Source organism: Pristis pectinata, chromosome 3 (assembly GCF_009764475.1).
Source record: "Pristis pectinata isolate sPriPec2 chromosome 3, sPriPec2.1.pri, whole genome shotgun sequence".
Lineage (NCBI taxonomy): Eukaryota > Metazoa > Chordata > Chondrichthyes > Rhinopristiformes > Pristidae > Pristis > Pristis pectinata.
This window is the reverse complement of record NC_067407.1, coordinates 96,852,028-96,874,788: the sequence shown is the minus strand read 5'-3', so window position 1 is coordinate 96,874,788 and position 22,761 is coordinate 96,852,028. Positions and strand designations below refer to the sequence as shown.

At 38.3% G+C, this 22,761-nt stretch overlaps 1 protein-coding gene across 6 annotated transcripts in view; it reads left to right on the top strand.

Moving 5' to 3' along the window:
- scaf8 (SR-related CTD-associated factor 8) overlaps positions 1-22,761 on the top strand; it is a 164,926-nt gene that overhangs the window by 4,207 nt on the left and 137,958 nt on the right. For 5 of the 6 annotated variants that reach the window (XR_007956060.1, XM_052012778.1, XM_052012781.1 and 2 more), the window contains exons 2-3: positions 6,874-6,957; positions 18,621-18,665. Coding sequence is in view for 4 of the 6 variants with exons in the window: in XM_052012778.1 (XP_051868738.1) it covers positions 6,874-6,957; positions 18,621-18,665 (129 nt within the window). In the remaining 2 variants the exon portion in view is untranslated. Of the gene's footprint in view, positions 1-6,873; positions 6,958-18,620; positions 18,666-22,761 lie in introns of those variants that run through there. The other variant, XM_052012782.1, reaches the window with a different exon arrangement.

The following is a 22,761-nucleotide window of genomic DNA, read 5'->3' as shown; positions in this document are numbered from 1 at the left end:
TTGCATCAGTAACTCAATTTTGAAAACTTCCGTTGATCCAGCCTCAACCTTTTGACATGTGAGGCAGTTCTAAACATCCTCTACTCTTTTGGATCAACTCTAGAAGGTCCAGCTGTGAAATCTAATGCTGCATTCTTCAGACAGCCCCTGCTAGAAGAAATATTTTCTCTCAAAGATTTATCTGTAATTCTCTGTGGAGCTTCATTGAATGCTGTTAGGAAATCCATCAAATTAAAATCCATAGACAGTCATTAATGATATTAAAAAAATTCAATAGGTTCATTACTCTTGGCCTAGTACTTCAGCAAAATCCATGCTATCTCTGACAAATTGATTCATCCAACCACTTTGTCACGGGTGACTTTCTAATGACCACCAGCAGGCCAGTAGACCTACAATTTCTTGTTTATCCTGTCCTGTCTTTCCTATATAAGGAATGGTAAAATGCCAAATTCTTTTAGGGAGGACAATTCCTGAATTGTGAGATGTAAATTTTTTCTACTTTTATAATCATGGTGGAAACCAGAAGTCCTGCAGGTTTGTCTATTAGTCTCATCGTTTTCGCCATTACCATTACCATTAAATTGACTTTATCTGGTTAGATTCCTCACTCTTCCAATGATGTAACTGCATTTGTTTCCTTTATCCTCATCTCTATTTGTGAAAACTGATACAAACTAGCTATTTGATATGAATATCATCTGATACTTAGTTTTAATGCGCAGTCCTTTCAGTCTTACATGGTCTTTCTTATTGACAAGGGTTATTACAGAAGAAATTTTGCTATTTTGGAGTTGTGTATTGCATTGCCTGGAACCTACAGAAGGAAGCCATTTGGCCCATCTGGCCTTTGTTGGCAATCATGCATTATGTCGGTCATCTCTCACTCGTATTCATCCAAACCCTTCGGGTGTCCTCGTAGCTTCCCATTAAGCACATTAATGCTATTTATGTCAAATGTTCCTTGTGGTTGTAGGTTCTACATTTTTTCCATTCTTTGAGTTAGAGTTTCTCTTGAAATCCTTTTTGGATTATGACATCTAGATTTGGATTTCCACGAAGTGGGAAACATTTTCTATATACGTACCCTATTAAATTTGTTCTTGATCTTTACAAACCTTTTAGATCACCTTTTGGCTGCCTTTTTTGCTGGAAAATGATCTCCAGGTTCTTCTGCCATTCCTGATTAGAATATGATTCTCAATTCTGGCAGCACCAATGACTTTTTTAACTTCTCAATTCCCTTTGTATCCTTTATAATGTGAAGACTAAATCTGTGCATAGCTCTCCCAAGTGTAAGCTGGCCCAGGTTTGATATAAATTTAATATAATTCTTCTGCTTTTCCATTATTATTTTAGAAACAAATCCCAGTATTGGTTTCTTTTCTAATTGCTGTATTCATTTTTTATCAATGTTTGTGATTTGTGAGTGTGAACACCTTGCTTCTGTATTTAAACTCTTGCTATCCAAGTCTGCCCTCTTAATTGTCCCTACCATTTTGTACCACCTCATACTGGTATTGAATTTAGTCTGCCAATTTTACCCCTTTTCAGGAGCACTAATGTCATCTTTTATATTTATTCATTTCATGGAACCATGCTTCACTGGCAAGGTTAGCATTTACTTGCCATCCCTAATTTGCTTGGCCATCTGAGGACAGTTAAGAAGCAATCACACTGGTGGGTCTGGCGTAATATATATTGATTCAATGGAGTAAGAATAGTAAGTTTCTTCCCCTAAAAAAACATTAGTGAACGAATTGTTTTTTTTTGCAGCAGTCTAGTAGTTCGATGGACATCATTACTCATGGCTTGTGTTTTTTAAATTCTAGTTTAACTGAATTCTAATTCCATTGCTGTCATGGGATATAAATTTGGGTATCTGAGTTGGTAATCTAGTCTTCTGTATTATTAGAGAAACAAAGGACTGCAGATGCTGGAATCTAGATGAAAATAACAACAAGATACTGGAGGAACTGAGCAGGCCAGGCAGCATCTGTGGGGGAAAACAGATGGTCAATGTTATGGGTCAGGACCCTTCTTCAGGACTGAAGATAGGAAAAGGGGAAGCCCAATATACAGGGGGATAAACAGAGCAGTGATAGGTGGACAAAGGACGGGAGGTGGGGTGGGCACAAGGTGGTGATAGGTAGATGCAGGTAAGAGTTAGTGATAGGCAGGTGCAGGGGAGGAGGGGAGAGCAGATGTTGACCGTCTGCTTTTCCCCACGGCTGCTGCCTAGCCTGCTGAGTTCCTCCAGCATCTTATTGTTTTTTTCTTCTGGATTATTGGTCCACTAACTTAACTGCTGTGCCGTTGCCATTTGTATTTTGTTGTACTTTCTTTATACTAGTGGCAGTCCATTTTATCTGCACTGCCCACAACTCCTCAAACCCAACTAGTTTAGTGTTGGCTGCAAGATTTGAAACAACCTTTCCTATTTCCCAGTCCAAATCATTAGAAAACGATGGTGATCCTGCCATGAATTCTCAAGGAACACCCATGTTTCACCCTTTGCCATAATTAAGAGACTAGAATATATCTATGGTGATCTTATCAAAGAGTTTTCAAAATTACTGTACATATTATAGCTGCCATATTACCTTGGTCTCTGTTTATTTACTTTGAGAATTGAATTTAAATGGTCAAACTTGATCTTCCCTTTTGAAAACTGCAGATTATTCATATTTTCAGTTTCAAGATGTTTTTCAGTTGAGTCTTTTAAGTAAAGTTTCTGTTATCTTTCCTACCACCCATTTTGGCTTGTAGGTTCATTGTTCTATCAATTTGTTCTATTTTCCTTTTAACTAAAGGAATTGTGTTGAATGTCCATCTGCCTGTTTTTTTAATTATATTTAGTACCGGCCTCTCAGTTTTCTGTCTTAAACATGACATCCACATGAACTTGGTCTTGGGTTGTACCAAATTGAACCTTGCATTAACTATTAGTAATTTTATCCATTGGTTCTATTTTCTAGTTAATTTGCTATGGTCAGTTCCTGCATCACCTTCCATAATTTTCCTTAACTATATTTAAAATCTTGATTTGTGATCCATTCATCTCCCTTTCTTGTATCACATTGTATCATGTTATTGTCTTCATTGGCTGGCTGGTAGCTTAATTTAGCAGTTGACATTCTGGTTCATTGCTACTATGGTCCTTCTTCTTCATTGTTCAAAATGGTATTCCCAATGCTCTGAAGAAGTTTATATCTTTAGAACTTGACTTGTCAGTTCCCGCTAGTCCATATGAGTTTTAAAATCTTCCTGCTTTAATCTGTTCCTGTAACAAGCTTCACTGAAAGCTTTATTTCTATATCTTGCTACTTTATCACTACTATTGGTCTGTAAACAACTTCCTCAAGTCTTGCATCTGTCCAGACATCCTCTATCTCTAATTATGTATTTGTTTCCCATGTCAGTGTTGCTGCAGATTCCTCTTTCCAAATTTTCTGGCCTTTATCAGGAAATTTGTTTAATGGAATGCAGAGTTGACATCTTAATGTGTTGGCAGGCTGCTTTGACACAAACATATTTGCAGTTAGAGAAGGTTTGATGCATTACCTGAAATTAATGTTCATAATGTATGGGATATCTTGTAGAACCATTGGGGATGAACAAGAGATGCAGATAAATTCATCAGTCAGTTCTGCTATGTATGTTGTGTAGGGAGAAGTAATGATCTACTTGTTTACCTTTCTCTTGTGGAAATATTCTCCCCATTTATGAAGCCATTTATTTCAAACTAGTGTATGAAGCCATTTATTTCAAACAATTCAAAAATTGCTAGTCAATTTACAGCACCTTGGCCCCCATTCATCTTTGAAACTTTTGCATTTATAAGACTGTAGATTGATACAAATTGTTTATATGTACAAAACGCAAGTATACTTACCAAGTATTCTTGGGTAGCAATGAGGACCAGGGATTATAGTTCGCACACCTCCCCCGCCCCCCCCCCCCCCCCCCCCCCCCCTTTTTCTGTCCTTGTGACCATGAAATATGTTGTACCTACTCCAACGCTCTGATTTGAGCGTACACTGGCAATTGAACCTGGCTAATACGATTTGCAATTTGTTGCAAGGTAAATTCCTTAATCCTCAAGTGAATCTTGCATTTTAAGAGTAATTATAATTTTACACTTGTGCACAATTGGAACTGAAATTGCTGTATAGTACTATTGCCATTAGGACACAGAATTAATATAATCTGATGTTCATGTGATGATATATAATTTTGGTTTTAATCTTGTTGTGTTTGAGGATTCTTAAACAAATTTATTGAAAAATTTCTAACATCAGTGGTAGTTTCAAACCACCTGAAGATTTTTGTGCCTCATAAACCAGATTATGCTTTGTTGCCTCTTGTGCAATTAGAAGTATATAAATTCTGTATGTGCACAGTAAAATTCCAATAATCTGGCACCTTTGGGACTTTGGTGCCAGACTAGGAGATTTTCTGAACTATTCGATATTATTTCTATTAATACACCAACAACTAGTGTGCCAGTGTGTCAAAGGGAGCATGGGAATCAGGGCCTAGTTGTGTCAGATGGAGCATGGTAATTGGGGCCCTGACATATCAAATGCTGAACCATCGAGATTTCCAAACAATGTGGTAGTGCTTTATGTCAGTTTTACTGAAATCCGTTGCACATAAATTTTTGAGCTATTTGAGAGCTAACAAAGTGCCATTTAAATGCACATTTTTTAGACACTTTAGATACTGTGTTCACTTCCATGCTCATAACACTTAAGTGGATCAAAACCAAAGTGTAGATTTATTTAACAGCTTTTCCTGGAATGACCTGACTTGTATTCTAACAAGTTTAAGAGGACCTGAATGTCTTTGATCTGAAAGCTCTCCAACAATGATGAGCGTGAAATGATCTTGGGGTACCATAGGAAAAGGAGAAAGTGGACCTGACCGAATAAATTTTTGGCATTTGGCACAGTATTTCAACGTCCAAATTGACCAACTGGTGTCAAGATGCAGCCTGGATGATGGTGAGAAGGGACTTCCTAGAGTGGTCCTTTCAACATGTTTGCAATCTGGGTGGAGAGATTGACATCCACATTCTGTTGGGCTTGCCTTTGTGCAAAAGATATGGAGAGAGATGCATTAGTACCTGTCCAGTTCACCCCCAAAAGCTTGATAATGCACAATACTGTGCTTTAAGTGTGATGTCTCAATAACCTGTCAAGGTTGATGTCGGGTTGTCACTGGAAGTTTATGAACTCAATGGATGAGAATTTGTGGTCCACCTGAAACTTCCTGATCTTCCAGCTGGAGGAGCTATATATGAATGACTGTTGATTGGCACATTCTTGATCCAAGTTATTACATAGGACTTTCTTATACAGAATGCATCGGAATATATAACCAGTGTTTTGCTTTATAAAATGAGATGTTTGTACTATGAGGAATGTTGTTGGAGCTGTTGACTTATCAGCCTTGTAGAGGATACCTTGCCTGAGATTCAGATACAAGTAGTAATTCAAGGAAATTCTAATCTGCATCCAGGTTATTTGTAGTTTCAAAACTTAATATTCTTCAGCACACCTATCTCATGTTTTGTTGTGTAGACGGGAAAAAATAAAAGATGTATATTTACGACTAACTTGTTTTCCTGGTTTATAGGATATTCAGTTTAAAGGAGTTTTAATTTGATGTGAATCCATTGGCTCAGAAATTACACAGGGATAGGTGGAATTCTGAAATGGATGTATGAATTAGTAGTATGTGCAGTAAACAGAGATGATTTGAAAGATCTGGACTTTAATTGAATACCTTATGAACATTTAAATAAAACACTTAGAAATATAGGTCAATATAAATTCAACATGATTAGATTGCTAATTGTAATTATGAACCTTGATTTTAAGCAAGCAGCAAAATGTAGAATGCTGCTCCAGTTTACAAAATGAAAACAGACTATTTTGGACAACATTTTTAATTGATTTATTGAATGCTCAGAAGAGACTGATGGGATGTTGCTTGCAACCTGGCATCATCCAGTGCCAGTCATACATGTGCCTGCAGTGTGGGGTTGAAAGGGATGTGAGACCTTACCTTTTCAGATGAGAAATGGTGCTCTGCACACAATACAGGTTTTTAAACAAATATCTATACCACTTTGGAGAGATTTAGCTATTTACAGCTGGCATTTGCCTCTGTTCTCTGTTTAAATGTCTGATTTCCAGTTGAATTTAGTAGTTTTTTTCTTGCTGGATTGTTGACATTCAAGGATATTTTAGTGCTGTCGTTATCACAGAAAATTAAATGTTTGATCTTATACATTCAGTTCTGCACATTTTTGAAAGAGCACATATTTTCAAAATGTCATTTCATGATGGTGGAAGTTAGGGTGTCTGGAACAAAGTAAGCAATAATGTTCAATTATTGTCATTTATTCTCTGGCATTAAACAGCTAGTTTCCTCCTTTGTTTTTCATAATTTGCCTTGCACCTACTAAAAGTGTAGATGCAAAAGAATGAAAATATTTGCTTCAGTAGCACAGAAATTCAATATGGTTGTTTTTCCTTTACATATGCAAAGTTCATTAATCTGTCAAAGGTTTCATGTATTAGCAGTTGGCTTTAGCATTATTGCTTACTTTTTGTTTAGTTTTGTCTGATCTGGCACATCTCAATCATTCTAGTCTATCGAAAGGGTACTGGCGTGTTTTAAATAGTTGTCTCAGTTCCTGATAGTATACCAGCTGTTCTTATTTTTCTTCCTGTTTCTGCTTGCTTAAAATTTAAGCACCCTCTACTGATGTAATTTTTTAAATGTATCAGTATCAAGATGCTCATTTATTTGGTGAAGTATGTTGATTTCCCAATTCTTAAAATTTATTGTCTTTCTTTTTAGTTGTACTCCCTAAATGAGTATAAACCACCTATATCCAGGGCTAAAATGAACCAGGTGACAAAGGCTGCTATCAAGTCGATTAAGGTAAATCTTAAAATTTAAATAATCCTTTTGTTTTAAAATTGATATCGTTGAAAGAATTGCTCCAATGTAATTTAGCATTCACATCTTCTGTTAATGGTTAACTGAAACTATTCTGCCAGAATAAATGCAATGTCTGATTTTTAGTTCTTTCTGAATTTTCTAATTTAAATAAGTTATCAATGTTGACTTGCATTCCCTCATATCCTACTTTCCAAATGCATAAATTGAAGTTTGTGGTATAAATGCATGTCATGAGTTCAGTGAATTAAGTCCTTAAAAGTCTAGAAAAGTTGAAATTCAGTCTGTCATTTGATTTTTAGTTGCTATTCTGTCCTTTTCAAACTAAAGACCTGGGAATTTCATAAGTATTAGGTTTTTACACTGAACTTTGGGCCTGGAAATATGGAAAGAGTTTTTCTTTGTCCTTGCCTCATTGGCAGATGAATCCTGTTGGGGGAAAGGAATTATATACTCATAATCCCTTACTTGAGATATCCAAATCAATTGGAGCCATGATTTAATGTTTTTGGTTCACAAAGCTTGAGTGTGACCTTCTGGTCACCAAATTTGCAAGAAGAGCAAATTTTTAGGCACAGAATGAAGTCATTTGGCCATCAAATATATATAGCATTTAATAGAACAATACTCTCCATCCCACTCTCTGGCCCCTTCCCCCCCCCATTTTACCCATAGCCATGTGAATTACTATCCCCGCAACTGCTCAGTTCCAGATCATAACTTACTGTCTGTATTTTTAAACAAAGAAGCATTTTTCTCACATTCACCTTGAGTATTATGCCCCAGATTACAAATATGCCCTGGTCCTTGAATCATCTCTTGGGCATAGCTTCTTTATTTTTGCCTTTCTAAACTAGTCATGATTGTGTACACCTCTTTGCAACAAGGACAACAACCTCATCATCTTCAGTCTAATCTTGTAGTTGAAATCTCTCATCCCTGGAATCATTTTTTCTGCATTGTTACGTACCAGCAACAATAGAAACACACCGACACATGTATAAGTGTTAACAACTATTTTAATAACTACTTATAATGTTAAGAAAAGTAAAAATGTTAGATATTAAACATTAACCCCAAAACTAAACTCAAAGTGTGTGTGTGGCAAATTCCCAAACTCCCAAGTCTAGGAATAGTTCTCAAAGTTCAGTTCAGCAAGTCATAAGGTGAAACGTGAGCAAAGGCTTTTGCAAAACCACCGTTGACTGAAGAGAAAATGTAGAGAGAATATAGAGAGAAATTACGAAATCCACATGTTCCACGATAGAACCCGTATGACACCTCAATCTCCAATGATCTCCATTGCTTTGTTCCAAAGTATCTGCCACCCCGAAGGCATCCGATATGTGGCCACCCACAAAAATACCTGTTTCCCACTACAGGTTAACGACAAAGTGGACTCCACCTGTTTGCTCCAAAAATCCACACATCCATACATGGATTGTAGTGACAGACAGCTATTGTTCTTCATCCATCGATACAGAGACCAGCAGTCAGTCTGTCTGTCTGTCTGTCTCTCTCTTTTCACTGACTCTCTGAGCAAAAACAGCCAACACGTTGTTATCTTGCTGTCTTGATGACACCACACACACACTACTGCTCTACTGTCCAGGTTCCTTAAAGGGACATTCACCAAATAGCAACCTGACTTGTAACAGCATCCTCTTGAGGACCTTGACATCTTTCCTCAAGTTCGTGACTAGATTGGCAGGATTTCAACTACGGCCTAATTGTATTCACATTCTATATAACTTCTACTTTTCTACTCTATTCATGATAATCAGGATCTCATAGCCATTAGTAACCCTCTCTACTTGCATTGACTTTTTCAAATAGGTATGCACATAAGAAACCAACTCGCCTCTGTTCCTGCAAAACTTTCAGGATTGTTCCATTCAATCTAGGTTGTCTCTCCTTCTGCCTACACTTCTGTGCATTACCTGCCACTGTTCTGCCCGTTCTTTTAGCCTACCTTTGTCCTCTTGCAATCTATTACAGTCATCATAATTGACCACGATCTCAAACTTTGGAAATTTTATTCTGCATATGCATGGTTTAAATCATTTTTATGTATAAAGAAAGAAAATTATTAAAAAATGCAAATTTCAAGTACAGATAATTCATTAGAACTGGGTCTGAACTGAATGCTGACATCTTGAATGGATCGCACATGAGCCAGCCTGTATCTCGTGTTCATCTTCTGCCCAGATCGCACCTTGTCTTTTGTAGCCATATCATTCCCAGTGCCCCAGAGGCCTCACTGCTGCAGCTGTTCCACAAGGCAGAATAGTTCAAGAGTGATGACTAAATCTTGAATGGTATAAACTGAGGCCCAACCCTGGATCACTCTGATTCAAAGACACTTTTCAACAGTTTAAATATTTTAAAATTATTTTTAGAAATGTATATTTTGTTTTTAAATACATTAACATTTTTATGTAAATTAAGTATAAACATTAATGTTAATTAAAGGAAAAAAGAATCAACCACCAAGTTCATTTACCTACTTGATGAAAGTTAATAATCCAATTTAAATGAGCTAATATCAGCTGAGGGGCCAGGTATGAAGTGTATTTGTCCCCTCAATATATCCAGGAACAGCATATGTACATAGGTGCCAAATCCAAGGGGTAGGTAGTCATTTATACTGATAGCAGACCCCCATTGTTTTCCATACAGGTCCTCCCCAGGTTACAAACGTCTGATTTACGTACAGGCTGTACATACAAAAGAGCATTTGGGAGACTGGGATGGATTGGCTAGTTGCTGTGGGGTAGTAGGTATTTTCTGCTATGTGAGAACTCAGTTTGCAGCAATGTCATTGCATCCTGCAGAAAATTCTGAATAGTTGAGTTAAACATCCCAGTTTTACTGCACATTGTTCTTAGTTGGCCTATATATTTATTTAAATATATTGCTGGGAAGTAACATTTCCGACTTGCAAGCCTGTTTGGGTTACGAACAGTTCTCTGGAACAGAACCCTGTTGAAATCTGGGGAGAAGCTGTGTTTGCACAATGCAGTATGCCTTGGTGGAAGTCTGGAATGCACTGATGTTAACCCCGCTAGCCAGTATTTTTCTACTGGACTATCAATTTGCCATTAGCATGATACAGCCCTTTTTAATGTCTTCTCTTCAAATAATTATTCTCAATACACTTTTTTGGCTTTAATGAAAGTGCTTTGAATGAAATGAGTTTTGGAGAATGGTTGTATCTATAAATTCAGTAATGGTTATAATTTTGGGCTAATAAAATGGGCAGGTTTAAAAAAAAGGAAAACAAACATAATATTAGTGCATGGAAGATGATTGTAAACAAATACCTCTTGATTTGCTTTATATCATCAGTTTGCTCTAGGAATGTCCGAAACAACAAATCTGTTCTTTATTTTGAATTAGGGTTGTCAATTAATCGCAGTTGATGATACAATTAATGCAAAGTTAAGTGTATTAATTTTCTAACATGTTAAATGTATCAGTTAACTGCAAAAATAGCTATGTTTTAATAAAAATAAAATTTACACTACACACATGCCTGTTGATCTAACACGGAAGGTTTACACCTGAGGGATCACTGGGTCATAAAATCCACTTGTTAAAGCCATAATTTTAATAGAGGCTTCTGTAGGACTGTAAAGTCCACAATGTTAAACATCTAAGAACTTCAAATTTTTTACATAAAAGCAGAACATCAGGTTAATTTTTATTTGTATAGGTTAAAGTTGATGTATTTATTGATCAACTTTGATATCACAAAAGCAAAAAAAAATGTTAAATTACATGTGCCTCCTGTTGCTTTATTGTGAAGTGTTGAGAGGGTAGAGAGAGTTGGGGGGGGGGGGGGCCATTTCTGCATGAAGTTTGATTTTTGAGTTGTTAGTGGTGAGGTGCTGACATCAAAGGAGTTTCAGCTTCACACCAGTTAATACGGTGCACATGTTGTATTGTTGATGGTTAGGACACCAAATTGCATCTTTGATGGGAAGGGAGGGGCCTGGAGGAGTGGAAACTTGTCTGAAGTGGGGTGCCTTTTGGCTTTGCAGAGCTTCTGGGATTGTGCCTCAGCAGCCTGTTCCCAGTTAAGGGAATCTGTTGTTAGTAAAATCAGCTCTACTTATAGACAACTGAACTTTTCAATGTTCACAACTGAAAAACAAACTTTAGATGGTTGAGTATTTGGCTACACATCACATCCTACTCAAAAGGGTGTTGGTCAGCTATGCTGGTTGGGGATGGGGAGGGCGAGGGGGAGGTGTGAGGTGGATGTGGAGAGGGTGGTGGAGATGCAGTGAAGGTCCAGCCTCTCCCAAATATTGAATCTGGACAAAAGATTGGACTCTGCTCCTTTGACTGAAAACCAGGTATCGGTTTGAATGATCAGCTACATTCTGGAAACTTCCTGTACAGCTGCAGGTTAAGGCAGCTCCTCTGTCATTGGGACTCATGGTATCCACTTCTGCTCTGTCAGGACCAGATTTAATCCAGGGTTGAGTCTTGTTTTTCACATTGCCAGACCCGCCCAACCAGCTTCCTTGCCCCTCATACCCCAGCTCCTTGCACCTCTCTGCCATTCTTCTTTTACAGCAACATGTCCAAAACAAATCTGTTCTTGATGTGTGCTCTTAACAATGTGTGTTCCAGTAAAATTATGTCAGTTGTTAATGATCAGTCCACAATTCTATTGCCAATTGTGCTAAAAGACAGTTTATATTCATTCGGGTTTAAACCTACAGAAATCTAATTCAAGCTCCAAAAATAAAGGTATTAGTCAATAAAATTGAAAAATTAAAATCTTATTAAAATAAATTAGGGGAAAATGATCAATACTAAATTTGCAGTTTATATGCTTTGCCTAATTCTCAAAAAAGCTTGTATAATAGCAGTATAAAAGTGTTTACTTGTGATATCATCCTTAGCTTACTAAAATGGCCACGTATCAATTAAAAATTCAAAGTAAACATTTTTGCAAACCCTTTTTCTTTTCCTTAGTTCTTTTAATTTTATTTACTCTTTTCCCTAATTTATAATTAATATTTGCAATTTTAATTCCTTGCAACTTTCATTGTTAACATGAGTTGTTGTGATACCATATTTAGAGTTGGCTGAATACTTGGACTGTCTTGTGAATGATCAGTTCCTAGGTGTAATGACTGAAGAAGTTGTATTCCATAATTAAAGTAAATATACAAGCAAGAAATAATATGAAGCAAAAGTTATGATTATGCGAATAGTTGTTAGAATAGGTAGGAAGAAAAGTAATGCAGTGAAGTACAAATCAAATTTGATAGCAAGCATCTTACCTAAATGACTTGATATGAAAGGGCATTGCATAAGATGGTACTGAATTATTTTTGACCAGAAATCCTCTGGGTTTATCCCAGCTGATTAAGTAGGGTTGTGCTCATGACAACAGTGCCTTCAGATGAGGAAGTAAATAATTAACTACTACTTTTGCTACTGATAATGATCCTGTTGCTCTTGCTGTGAAGTGCACACATACACATGCTTTTCAGTAACTAAGTTACTTGTAGTTCCGAAACACTACCCTATTATCTTTTGGCCCTTCAAGAAAGAATGATTTATACCTTTTCACTATAATAAAAGTACTAATCTAAATATTTAAGTAGTTTGCATGTAATACTGACTTATGGGATATATATAAAGTTTCCCTTTGCAGATCTGCAATTGTGCTCTTAAGTTATCCCACTCATTAATGATAAATCACTGATTCATGGCACGGCCTTGCACAGTGTACAGCTGGCACATGGAAAGGCCAGAACAAGCCCCAGCCACAAACCAGTCAATAAAAAAACTTGGACAACCAGCTATAGCAGCTTTTAAGTGCTTCTGAATGTTCCTGGCATACAAAACTTTAAAGTCAATGAAACAATTTTAAAAAAATGTAAAAACAAACTTGTATTTGCAAATAAAAAATACAGCACCTGGTCAGTTGAAATGTTTAATGCAGCTCAATTCATTAAAAAGAAAGTAGATTCTTTACTGCCTTCCAAAGTTTGTTATAACTATTCCCCTCTACTGATATGAATGGACTCATTGTTACTATGCCAGATCTAATCCAACAGATTCAGTGGGCAGATTCTCAGTTTAAGTATAGAGAATGTTTCACAAGACCATGCTCTGCCATGATATTTTTATACTTTATTTCTTCATGACACAGAAAGAGGCCATTTGGTCCATCAAGTCATTGAGCACAGTTATCAGCCCCATTCCTCCAATTATCTCCCTATACCCTATTCATGCTTATTTACCTATCAACTCCCCCAATTATCCTTTCATCCCCACTAGTTGCAATTTATAGCAGCCGGTTAACTTGCCAGCTGATGTTTGGAAGGAAGCCTGCAGCCCCATGGGGGAAACCCCTGTAGAATGTGCTAACTCCACAAAAACAGAACCCAAGACCAGGATTGTACCTTGGTCCCTGGAGCTATGAGGCACTCCATGAGAATCTTGCAGCTATTCCTCTTCATTCAAATGAATGAATGCATTATTACCTGTGCCAGGTTGTTTACTAGAGTGGATTCCTCACCATAAATACTAATGAATTACTACAACTTTACTACTGAGGAACAGCCAGTAAATTCAGAACTGACACATTCACTCAGTGGTCCTGAATTTGGTGGCACCTTACCCGATATTCGAGCCAGAAGTTCTGTGGGTAATATTGGCATTTTTCATGACCTCTTGCCCACTAAATCACTGTACATCTGTTGACAGGAACACAAAAAAGCAGGAGCAGGCCACCTGCCCCCAAGTCTGGCCTTCCATTCAATATGATTGTGGCTGATCTACTCTTACCTGCAACTGCTCCTTTGTGTCCGATCCCCATAGTCAATTCTCCAACCTTTCAAAAATTTATCTACTTCCACTTCAAAAACTTCTTTTTAAAGCTCACAATCTGCCAGGTAGCAGTGATCCTCATCCTCCTTTATGCTTCAGAGAAATGGACCACATACAGAAGGAACCATGAAACACGAGAGATGTACCATCAACACTGCTTCTGCAAAATCCTTCAAGTACACTGGCAGAAAAAGTGAACCAATCTCATCGTTGGCTCCTATGATACTATTTGCACTTGATGGTCAAGTCATATTGTTTACATGCCTGACACCAGACTTTATTTTGAGCTCCATCACAGCAAACGATGTTCTCAAAGCCTCCTTGAGAAAAAGTGACATCTTCACTAATATGAGAATCCCTACCTCTTGACTAAAGGCAGAAAAAAATGAGCAATGTGAAATTTGAGACTCTTAGTCTCTGCGGTGGTGAGAGTGGAAGCCTAAGGTAAAAGTTCGCAGATGGCATGAAGATTCTTGGAGTTGTGGATTGTGTGGAAGGTAGTCTTAGGCTGCAGAGAGATAATGATGTGTTGGTGAAATGGGCTGAAAAATGGCAACAAACACTTTGGGACTTCGAGCGAGGCTAGGATGTATGCCATGAATGCTAGGGTCCAAGGGAATACTGAGGAACAGAAAGACCTTGGAGGACAGGTCCATTGATCCTTGAAGGTGGCTTTGTAGATAATTAACATGGTTAGAAAGGTAAATGGGATATAGGCCCTCATTAGTCTGAGCAGTGAATACAGAAGTAGGGAGGTTGTGCTTGGACTTTATAAAACCTTGGTCAGACCTTAGCTGAAGAGCTATGTGTAGTTCTAGTCACTAAAGTATAGGAAGGATGTGATATTGCTGGAGAGAGTGCAGAGGAGGTTCACCGGGATGTTGTCTGGGATGGAGCAGTTCAGTTATGAAGAGAGACTGGGAAAGCAACATCATTCTCCCTGGAGCAGAGGAGGTTAAGAGGGGACATGACTGAGGTATGTAAAATTATGTGGGGTATAGATAGGGTAGACTGGGAAACCTTCCCCACCTCTGAGGTAGATAAAACTTGAGGACATAGGTTTAGGGCAAGGTGGAAGAGATTCAGAGGGGATATGAGGGTGACCTCCTTCACCCAGAGAGTGGCAAGTACCTGGAATGCACTGCCTGAGAGAGTGATTGAAGATGGGCCACTAACACCATTTAAGAAGTGCCTAGATGAGTATTTGATTGGCTTAGGCATAGAGGGTTATGGACCAAATGCTGGCCGATGGGATTAATACGGATAGGTGCCCGCTGGTTGGTGTGGACGAGTTGGCCCGAATGGCCTGTTAACGTGCTTTACGATTCTGAAGGAAGAACTTTTTGAATTGAATTTAGTTAAATGATTTTAATATTTTAAGTGTTTTTAAACAAAAGCTGAAACAGTTTTTATTAAGAATAATAAATTGTTTTCTGGAATGTTCCCATTTTGACAGATTTGAAAGCTAGCTATGCGAGGGTGCATGAGTTAGATGGCACTGCATGAAAACCTGAGGGGAGGTGTGGCAAGGGTATGTTTGCCCCACCCTCATGCATTCACATTTACATACACAGCCTTGTTACAGGGCTTTGCAGAAGCAGGTTATGGTGGCTTCTGTCCAGAAGTTGCAATCACATTATCAAAAGGCAAGTTTATACTTAACATACAGACAGATTGCTTCTGGCAAAAAATTCTGGGTCATTGTGTCAATTTATGAGAGAGTTCAAAATGAGCCATATAAGCAAGGTGGTTACAAACAAATACAATAGGGCTTTGAGGAAAAACTTCTTACCTCAGTAGTTTGAATGTGTTATCTGCAACTACAGGAATTGGCTGAGGCAAACAGCTTAATTGCTTTAAAATGAATATTACAAAAGTTTGTGAAAAGGGAATAGAATGTCATGCTGACACAAGGAGGTCAATATAGATGAAGGCACATTGATAATAACCACTTGTACAGATTAGTTGTGCCTGATACCTACTTTCCTTTGGATTGCCTCTTTAAACAGAATTACAATAATACAAGAGTAAGTAAGGTATGAATTTGTACCAATGCTTACACTGTAGCTAAAGTACTTTTTGAAGTTTTGTGTGCTTCCACTATATGGAATACATGCAGCACAGGTCCACCAGTTATGGCAATATGCTTGAAATGCTAAGTTTATTACAGGAGCAAAAAAAAATCTCAGAGGGTTAATAGAGGTGTTCTTCTAAATTATGTTTTGATAAAATGAATAGGGAAAAACTATTTCTCATCGCAGAGTCAATGACCAATGTAATTTAAAATTATCTCTAGATTGGGATAGATTTATTTCATCTGAAGGTTGTTGAACTATGTATTGATTTCTCACAATGATTTGTTGAAGCAGATTCAATTAATCTTTTTAAAGAAAATGGAAATTTGACCTTCATGGAGGTTTAAGAGGAAATTCCAGATTATTGGTGAGATTGTCAGAGAAGAGATGAGGGAGGGAATCCACAAGTGACAGGATTTCAATTGATTTGTCAGGAACTGGGCAGTTACAGGCATGAGAAGTTGTAAATACAGTGATCTAGGAGCTGGAATTTAGCGTAATTCCATTTGGATGGAGACAGAAGATAATTAGATTTGATTCAGGAAGTGGAAGATGAAGAGGAGCAATCTTTTGAAGGTCTTGCTGGCAGGATGGACAGAAAGAAAGACCATTGCTGGAAATGCTCCAACTTTGCTCAGGTTGTCATGTGAAAACTGAAGGATAGACTATCCCGTAGGCCACAAAACTCAGAAAATAGGCTGAAGGAAAATGGTGTCATTGGCTGTGTAGCAATTGTGCAACTTAATGTAATAAGGCATCCAAGGGGCCATTCCTGAGAACAGTCAGACAAAAAGCACTGAAGGCCATAAGGAAATACTAATTTGGATGATTGGAGATTTACAGGTCCTCCCCAGGTTATGGCAGAGTCCTGTTCCTGTGAACTGTTTGTAGTCCGGACAGTTTACAAGTCAGAAATGCAGCCGTGAACTGAGTTCCCAGATGGCTGAAGCTGACTGCAGCCCTGCAGCAGCCAGCAAATCCATCCGACCTGGTCTCCCAAATGTACATTTGTATATATAAGTTGGGTGTTCATAGACTGGGGAGGATCTAGAAGAGTTAGTCTTTAAGGGAAATTTTAAAGGAGCAGAGTCCAAAAGTATTGTACCAAGAAAGTCCTCCTGCTTAGAAACGATTTGATACAATATTGATGAAATAATCGTGTTATCCTGTTCAATTTTTGTTTACTTGATTTAGCTTTGCATTCCCTTAGCTTATTCCACTTACTGCTATAGCAGTTCCTTTGCGGATATTGGGAATTTCTCAGTATAAGTTGCTGAGATGCTCTGCCCTCCTGTTTTCCTGAGCTAGAATTTGCTGTTGTTTTTTTCCATTGCTTAGAATAGAACTCTAGGAAAGAGCCATTTGACCCAAAATGTTAGTAACTGATCTTTTGAAGAATATCAAGTTCAAGTGTATTGTCATGAAATGTAAATGTCATGAAAATTAGCTTTTTGCAGCAGCATGGTGTGTTACAAACATGACAAATGTAAATTATAAACTTTATTTTTATTTTGTTGTGTAAGTTATGCTTAATTTATATTAACATAATGACATTAGTGCAAGTTGAAGGAAATATAGTCTGAGGTAGAATTTGGGTTCTGCAGGTTGTTTCAAGAACCTGATGGCAGTAGGGGAGATGCTGTTGTTGAAGCTTGAGGTGTGGGTCTTCGGGCTCCTGTACCTCCTGCCTGATGGCAGCAATGAGAAAAGGGCTTGGTCAGGATGGTGGGGGTCCTTAATGATGGATGTTGCCTTCCTGAGACATTGCCTCTTGTAGATGTCCTTGAGGTGGGGAGAGCAATACCTGGGATGAAACTGGCTGAGCCCACCATTCTCCTTGGCCTCTGGCATTCCTGTGCATTGGAGTTTCCATACCAGGCTGTGATGCAACCAGTCAGAATGCTTTCCACTGTACATCTGTTGAAGTGTGTCAATCTTTGATGACGTGTCGAATCTCCTTTAGCCTTTAAGAAAGTACAGACACTGGTGTGCCTTCTTCATGGCCAGTTAATGTCGGTTCTTTGACCAGACTCCTGCAATTTTCTCTCCTTCATTGTTTAGCCAATTCATTTTTCAATGTCCAGTATCGAATCCAAAACCAAGTCAAGCAGTGCTTGCCAACCCTAACCACAAGCTGAATATAAAATAGTTTATCTCATGCCATTTTTGGTTCTTTCGCCATCATCCTCAAATCCATGTCCTTTGGTTGTCTACCAGTCAGCCATCGGAAACAGTAGCAGGAGAAATTCGTCTTTAGACATTTGCCTTAAATGGATGGAGTAGCACCAGCCAGTAATTGCCCTTACTACTTACACATGAGTTCCATCAAAGTAAACCAAAGTATAAGGATGAGTACAACCATCCGCAGGTACTTTAAGGTGTGTGCAGGGCTCGTGGTCAAAGATCACTTTCCCCCAGCTAATTTTATTAGAATCTTTTGTAATTTAAACCAATCTTTATCAAATCTTCTTTTGATTTCCTGCTGTAAGGAGAACAATCCCCACTTTTCCAATCAATCCATAAGTTGACCCTGAGCCTGGAACCAATCCATCAATCAACTTTGCATCCTCCTAAGGTGTGGTGCCCTAAATTAGATCACCAAACAAATGTTTTAAATGGCTTTAGCATCACTTCCTGACTTTATGCTTTATGCTTTGTTAAACTCTCCAATTGTCTTCAACAATTTAATTATTTTTTCTTTTTACATTGCAGTTCTACAAACATGTGGTACAGAGTGTGGAAAAGTTTATTCAAAGGGTAAGAAATTTGTATTTAGTTTATGAATGATGTGCAAACCTTAAGTGTTTAATCGGGCATTTCATATACTTATTGGTATCTGTTACCATTGATGAAAGTGTTGATAATCATTTTGAGGCAACATTGTGAGTCCCTTGATTCTCTTGAGTTTTTTAGCCATTCATTATTTGGATTTTAATTTTTTCATTTCACCATGTGCATTTCATTGAGATGATGAGGTCTTTTCCACAACATCAAAATTTGCTGCAGCAACGTGGTGGATCTGGACCTTCCCCCAGCATATTTATGTCTTTGCTTTTTATCATTTAATTAATAAAACATTTCTAGATCTGGACAACACTGTAATGCCCATTTTCACATTGGGCAATTGGCAAAAAATACGAACCATTTTCCATTGCCAACAGAGCTGATTGCAATGTTGCTGTTTTACAGTATGCTGTGTGTGCTGGGTGTTTTGGGCAGGGGTTATTCAATAATTTAATGTCACTGTAAGTAACATGTTTAACATCTTGATGAATATAACTGATCATTTTTTGATAGCAACAGTTTTTCTCTTTGAAAGTTATTTGCCCGTACACTGTCAGTACAGTTTTGACTTCCTTTGCACTCCTCAAGCTAATACTCCATTTAGTTTTGTGCTCTTGTTCTTAAGTTTGCAGTGGATAGGATCTCAGCTTATCAGTTAGTTATAGAATCAGTTACAGGACTTGTGCAATGATCCTGCAGAGAGGGATGGATCTTTAGTGAGGAGGCAGAAATCAACACTTGCTGCTTTGTAGCCATGTTTTTTTTATAAACATACAAAATTGACGTGCAGAGAAAGAACAACTGGTTCACTGTTTGTTTAATGATTGGAATTTCAAGCCTAGATATTTCCACCTTGCAGCCATGTAATCTCCTGTGAGGGGCACATAAAAGAAAAAAAAGCAGGGTCATGATGAGAAATGTTCTGGGTTTAACCATCTGGAGAGGTTTGGGAAGAATTTCCATTGAAAGTTGTATTAGTACCCACATCTCAGCCAGTTTTCATTTGAAGTCAGCACACTCTATGCCTGCTGAAGTTTATTCTAGAGGCTCAAGACAGTTCCATAAAGGAAGAGCTCCCAAACTACTCAACAACTTCTGTTTTCAAATAGTTGAAACGTGTGTCTTCTGGTCCCTCTTAATCTGTTAAATAGGGATAAGTTATCCATTGGCATGGCATGTGGGCCTTGATATTATTTTGTAGATCTCTTCATCTCTGCTCCACTTAAGCCCATCAGAGTAGCTGGGATCTCTGCCTTTTCTAAGGCATTATATTGCCCATCTGAGAGTTGTCTAAAATAGGGAACTGGACTGCAGATGAGCTTTAGCCAAAGACTTTTATAGGTTGTACGGTGGTGTTCTTTAATGTATACTAAATGGCTATTAATATACACCAATACTCTGCAATTTTGTGGTAAAACTTTCTTCATATTGGTTGTATTGTAGCAATCTGTGAACATTCAAGTAGATTTAAAATTCACACTTTTTAGATCTACTACTCCTCCATCCTTGTGCAAGTAAGCAATTTGATTAAAGTCATTGGAGAATATACTAAAGACATTGGTCAACTGCTAAACCATTCCTTTCCCCTGCTTTCTTAGAAAGCTCAACAGGGTAGATGCAGGGTGGATGTTTCCTCTGCCTGAGTCTAGGACTAGGGGGAAATAAGTCTCTAAATGAGAGGTAAGCCATCTTAAGACTAAAATGAAGAGAAATTTCTTCACTCAGGATTGAACCTTTTGAATTCAGTAATTCAGAGTCCCTTGGAGGCTCGGTCATTGGTTGCATTAAAAATAGAGACTGAGATTTTTGGCCATTGAGGAAATCAAGGAAAATGGAGATAAGAAAAATGGTTTTCGAGTTAAAAGGTTAGCCACAAAATGTTGAATGATGATACAGGCTTGGTGGCACAAAATACCTATTACGTTCTCATACCATATCTGGTTCATTTTATGTCAGGTTAATATAGTACCTTTGACTATCTATCTTCAGCCCTGCATGGAAATTTTTTGAGGCTGCAAAAATTGGTTATGCTTTCTTTCATTGTTGTTGACACAGGAGACTGCAAATGCTGGAATCTAGAGCAAAAAGCAAGCTGCTGGAGGAGCTCAGTGGGTCATGCAGCATCTGTGGAGGGGATTGGGCAGTTGATATTTTGGGTTGAGACTCTTCATTTGGACCAGATGAAAAGCCTCAACCCAAAATGTCAACTGTCCATTTCCCTTCACAGATGCTGCCTGACCCACTGAGTTCCTCCAGCAGCTTGCTATTTTTTCATTATTGTTGTTCACTTGTAGGTTTACAGTTTAATTCAGTCTTTATTCCTTTGGAATGTTTGTTTGGCTGATTTAGAAAATGCCTAATCTGTACTTGTGGGTGTTGCCATATTGATGCCTGTTGCTTCTGGACATTCCTGATGCCTGAAGTTAATACGTTGATTATGTTGTCCAAAAAGAAGTCTTTTGCCTGTTTCGGGGCCCTCTTGCAAAATTTAAAAGGCAGCTAGGAAGTGCACTCTACAAGTTTCTAACAAGATTGTTTAATTCTGCGGTGTTCCTTGAAGGGACTACAAAAGGTGGCTGAAGAAACTGTTAGGAGGTAGCGCCTCACCAACTCCAAAAGAAAATAGAAAAAAAACTGCAGATGTTGGAAATCTAGAAACAGAAAGTACTGGAAATACTCAGCACATCAGGCTACGTCTGTGGGAAGAGAAATAAAACTAACCTTTCAGGTTGATTACAGGCAGTCCTCTCCTGGAGCTAGGTGAAATACTGCCCAGCAGTGGCAGTGCAGCAGCCCAAATTTCATCCTCAGAGTTGGGTGAGTTTCCTCACCTGCTCCCCCTGACTTTCTTGCATTCCAAACCCTTTTACTCACAGCTCCCTTTCACCACATCTCTCCAATTCCTAATCTCATACATCTGCTGTTAACCCAACAACTTGTACCCAACCTCTTCAAAATCCAGTGCAGTCTCTAACCCTTATGAATGTAAGAGCTGATATTCTGTGCTTGGGTTTGTAGTTTGTGTAGAGGAGAAGAGTCATGCTATGCGTGAAATTTAATTATTTGGGTTACCCATGCTATTAAAAGGAATGCTTGGGAGAAATGATATAGCTAAACTCAGGCTGAATGGAACTGTTTCATAAAATGCATGTTTGGTCCTCTTGGCTTGGAGCAAAATTCCATGAAATAAGCTACTCTTGCCTCTTTCCATAAAGAGTAGTTTTTACAATGGCTAACGTTCTCTGGGTTCATATTTTGAATTGGTTGGTCTTCTAAAACAGCAACTTTGTTTTCTCCTCATCATGGTATCCATCCAATTCCCAAGTGCCAATAGGTTGCCCACATTCTGGAGAGTATTGTATTTATTCAGTTAACTAAAATTTCAGAATCAGATTTATTATCACTGACATACATTGTGCAATTTGTTGCTCTGTGGCAACATTATGGTGCAAGGCATAAAAATTACTAAGTTACCAAAAAAATAAATAAAATAGTGCAAAAGAGGAATAATGAGGTAGAGTTCATTGGTTCATGGACCATTCGTAAATCTGATGGTGGAGGGGAAGAAACTGCTCCTGAAACATTGAGTGTGGGTCTTCAGGCTCCTGTACCTCCTCCCTGATGGTAGTAATGAGAAAAGGGCATTGTGAGGGTCCTTAATGATGGTTGCCACCTTCTTGAGGTGCTGCCTCTTGAAGATGTCCTTGATGGTGGGGAGGGTTGTGTCAGTGATGGAGCTGGCTGAGTCTACAACCCTCTGCAGTCTCTTTGGATCCTGCACATTGGAGCCTCCATACCAGGTGGTGATACAACCAGTCAAAATGCTCTCCACCATACATCTGTAGAAATTTGCAAGTCTTTGGTGACATACCAAATCTCCTCAAACTTGTAATGAGATAGAGCCACTGGCGTGCCTCCTTTGTGATTGCATCAATGTGTTGGGCCCAGGATAGACCCTCTGAGATGTTGACACCCAGGAACTTGAAGCTACTCACTCATTCCACCACTGACCCCTCAATTAAGAGCGTGTTCTCACAGCCTCCCCTTTCTGAAGTCCACAATCAATTCC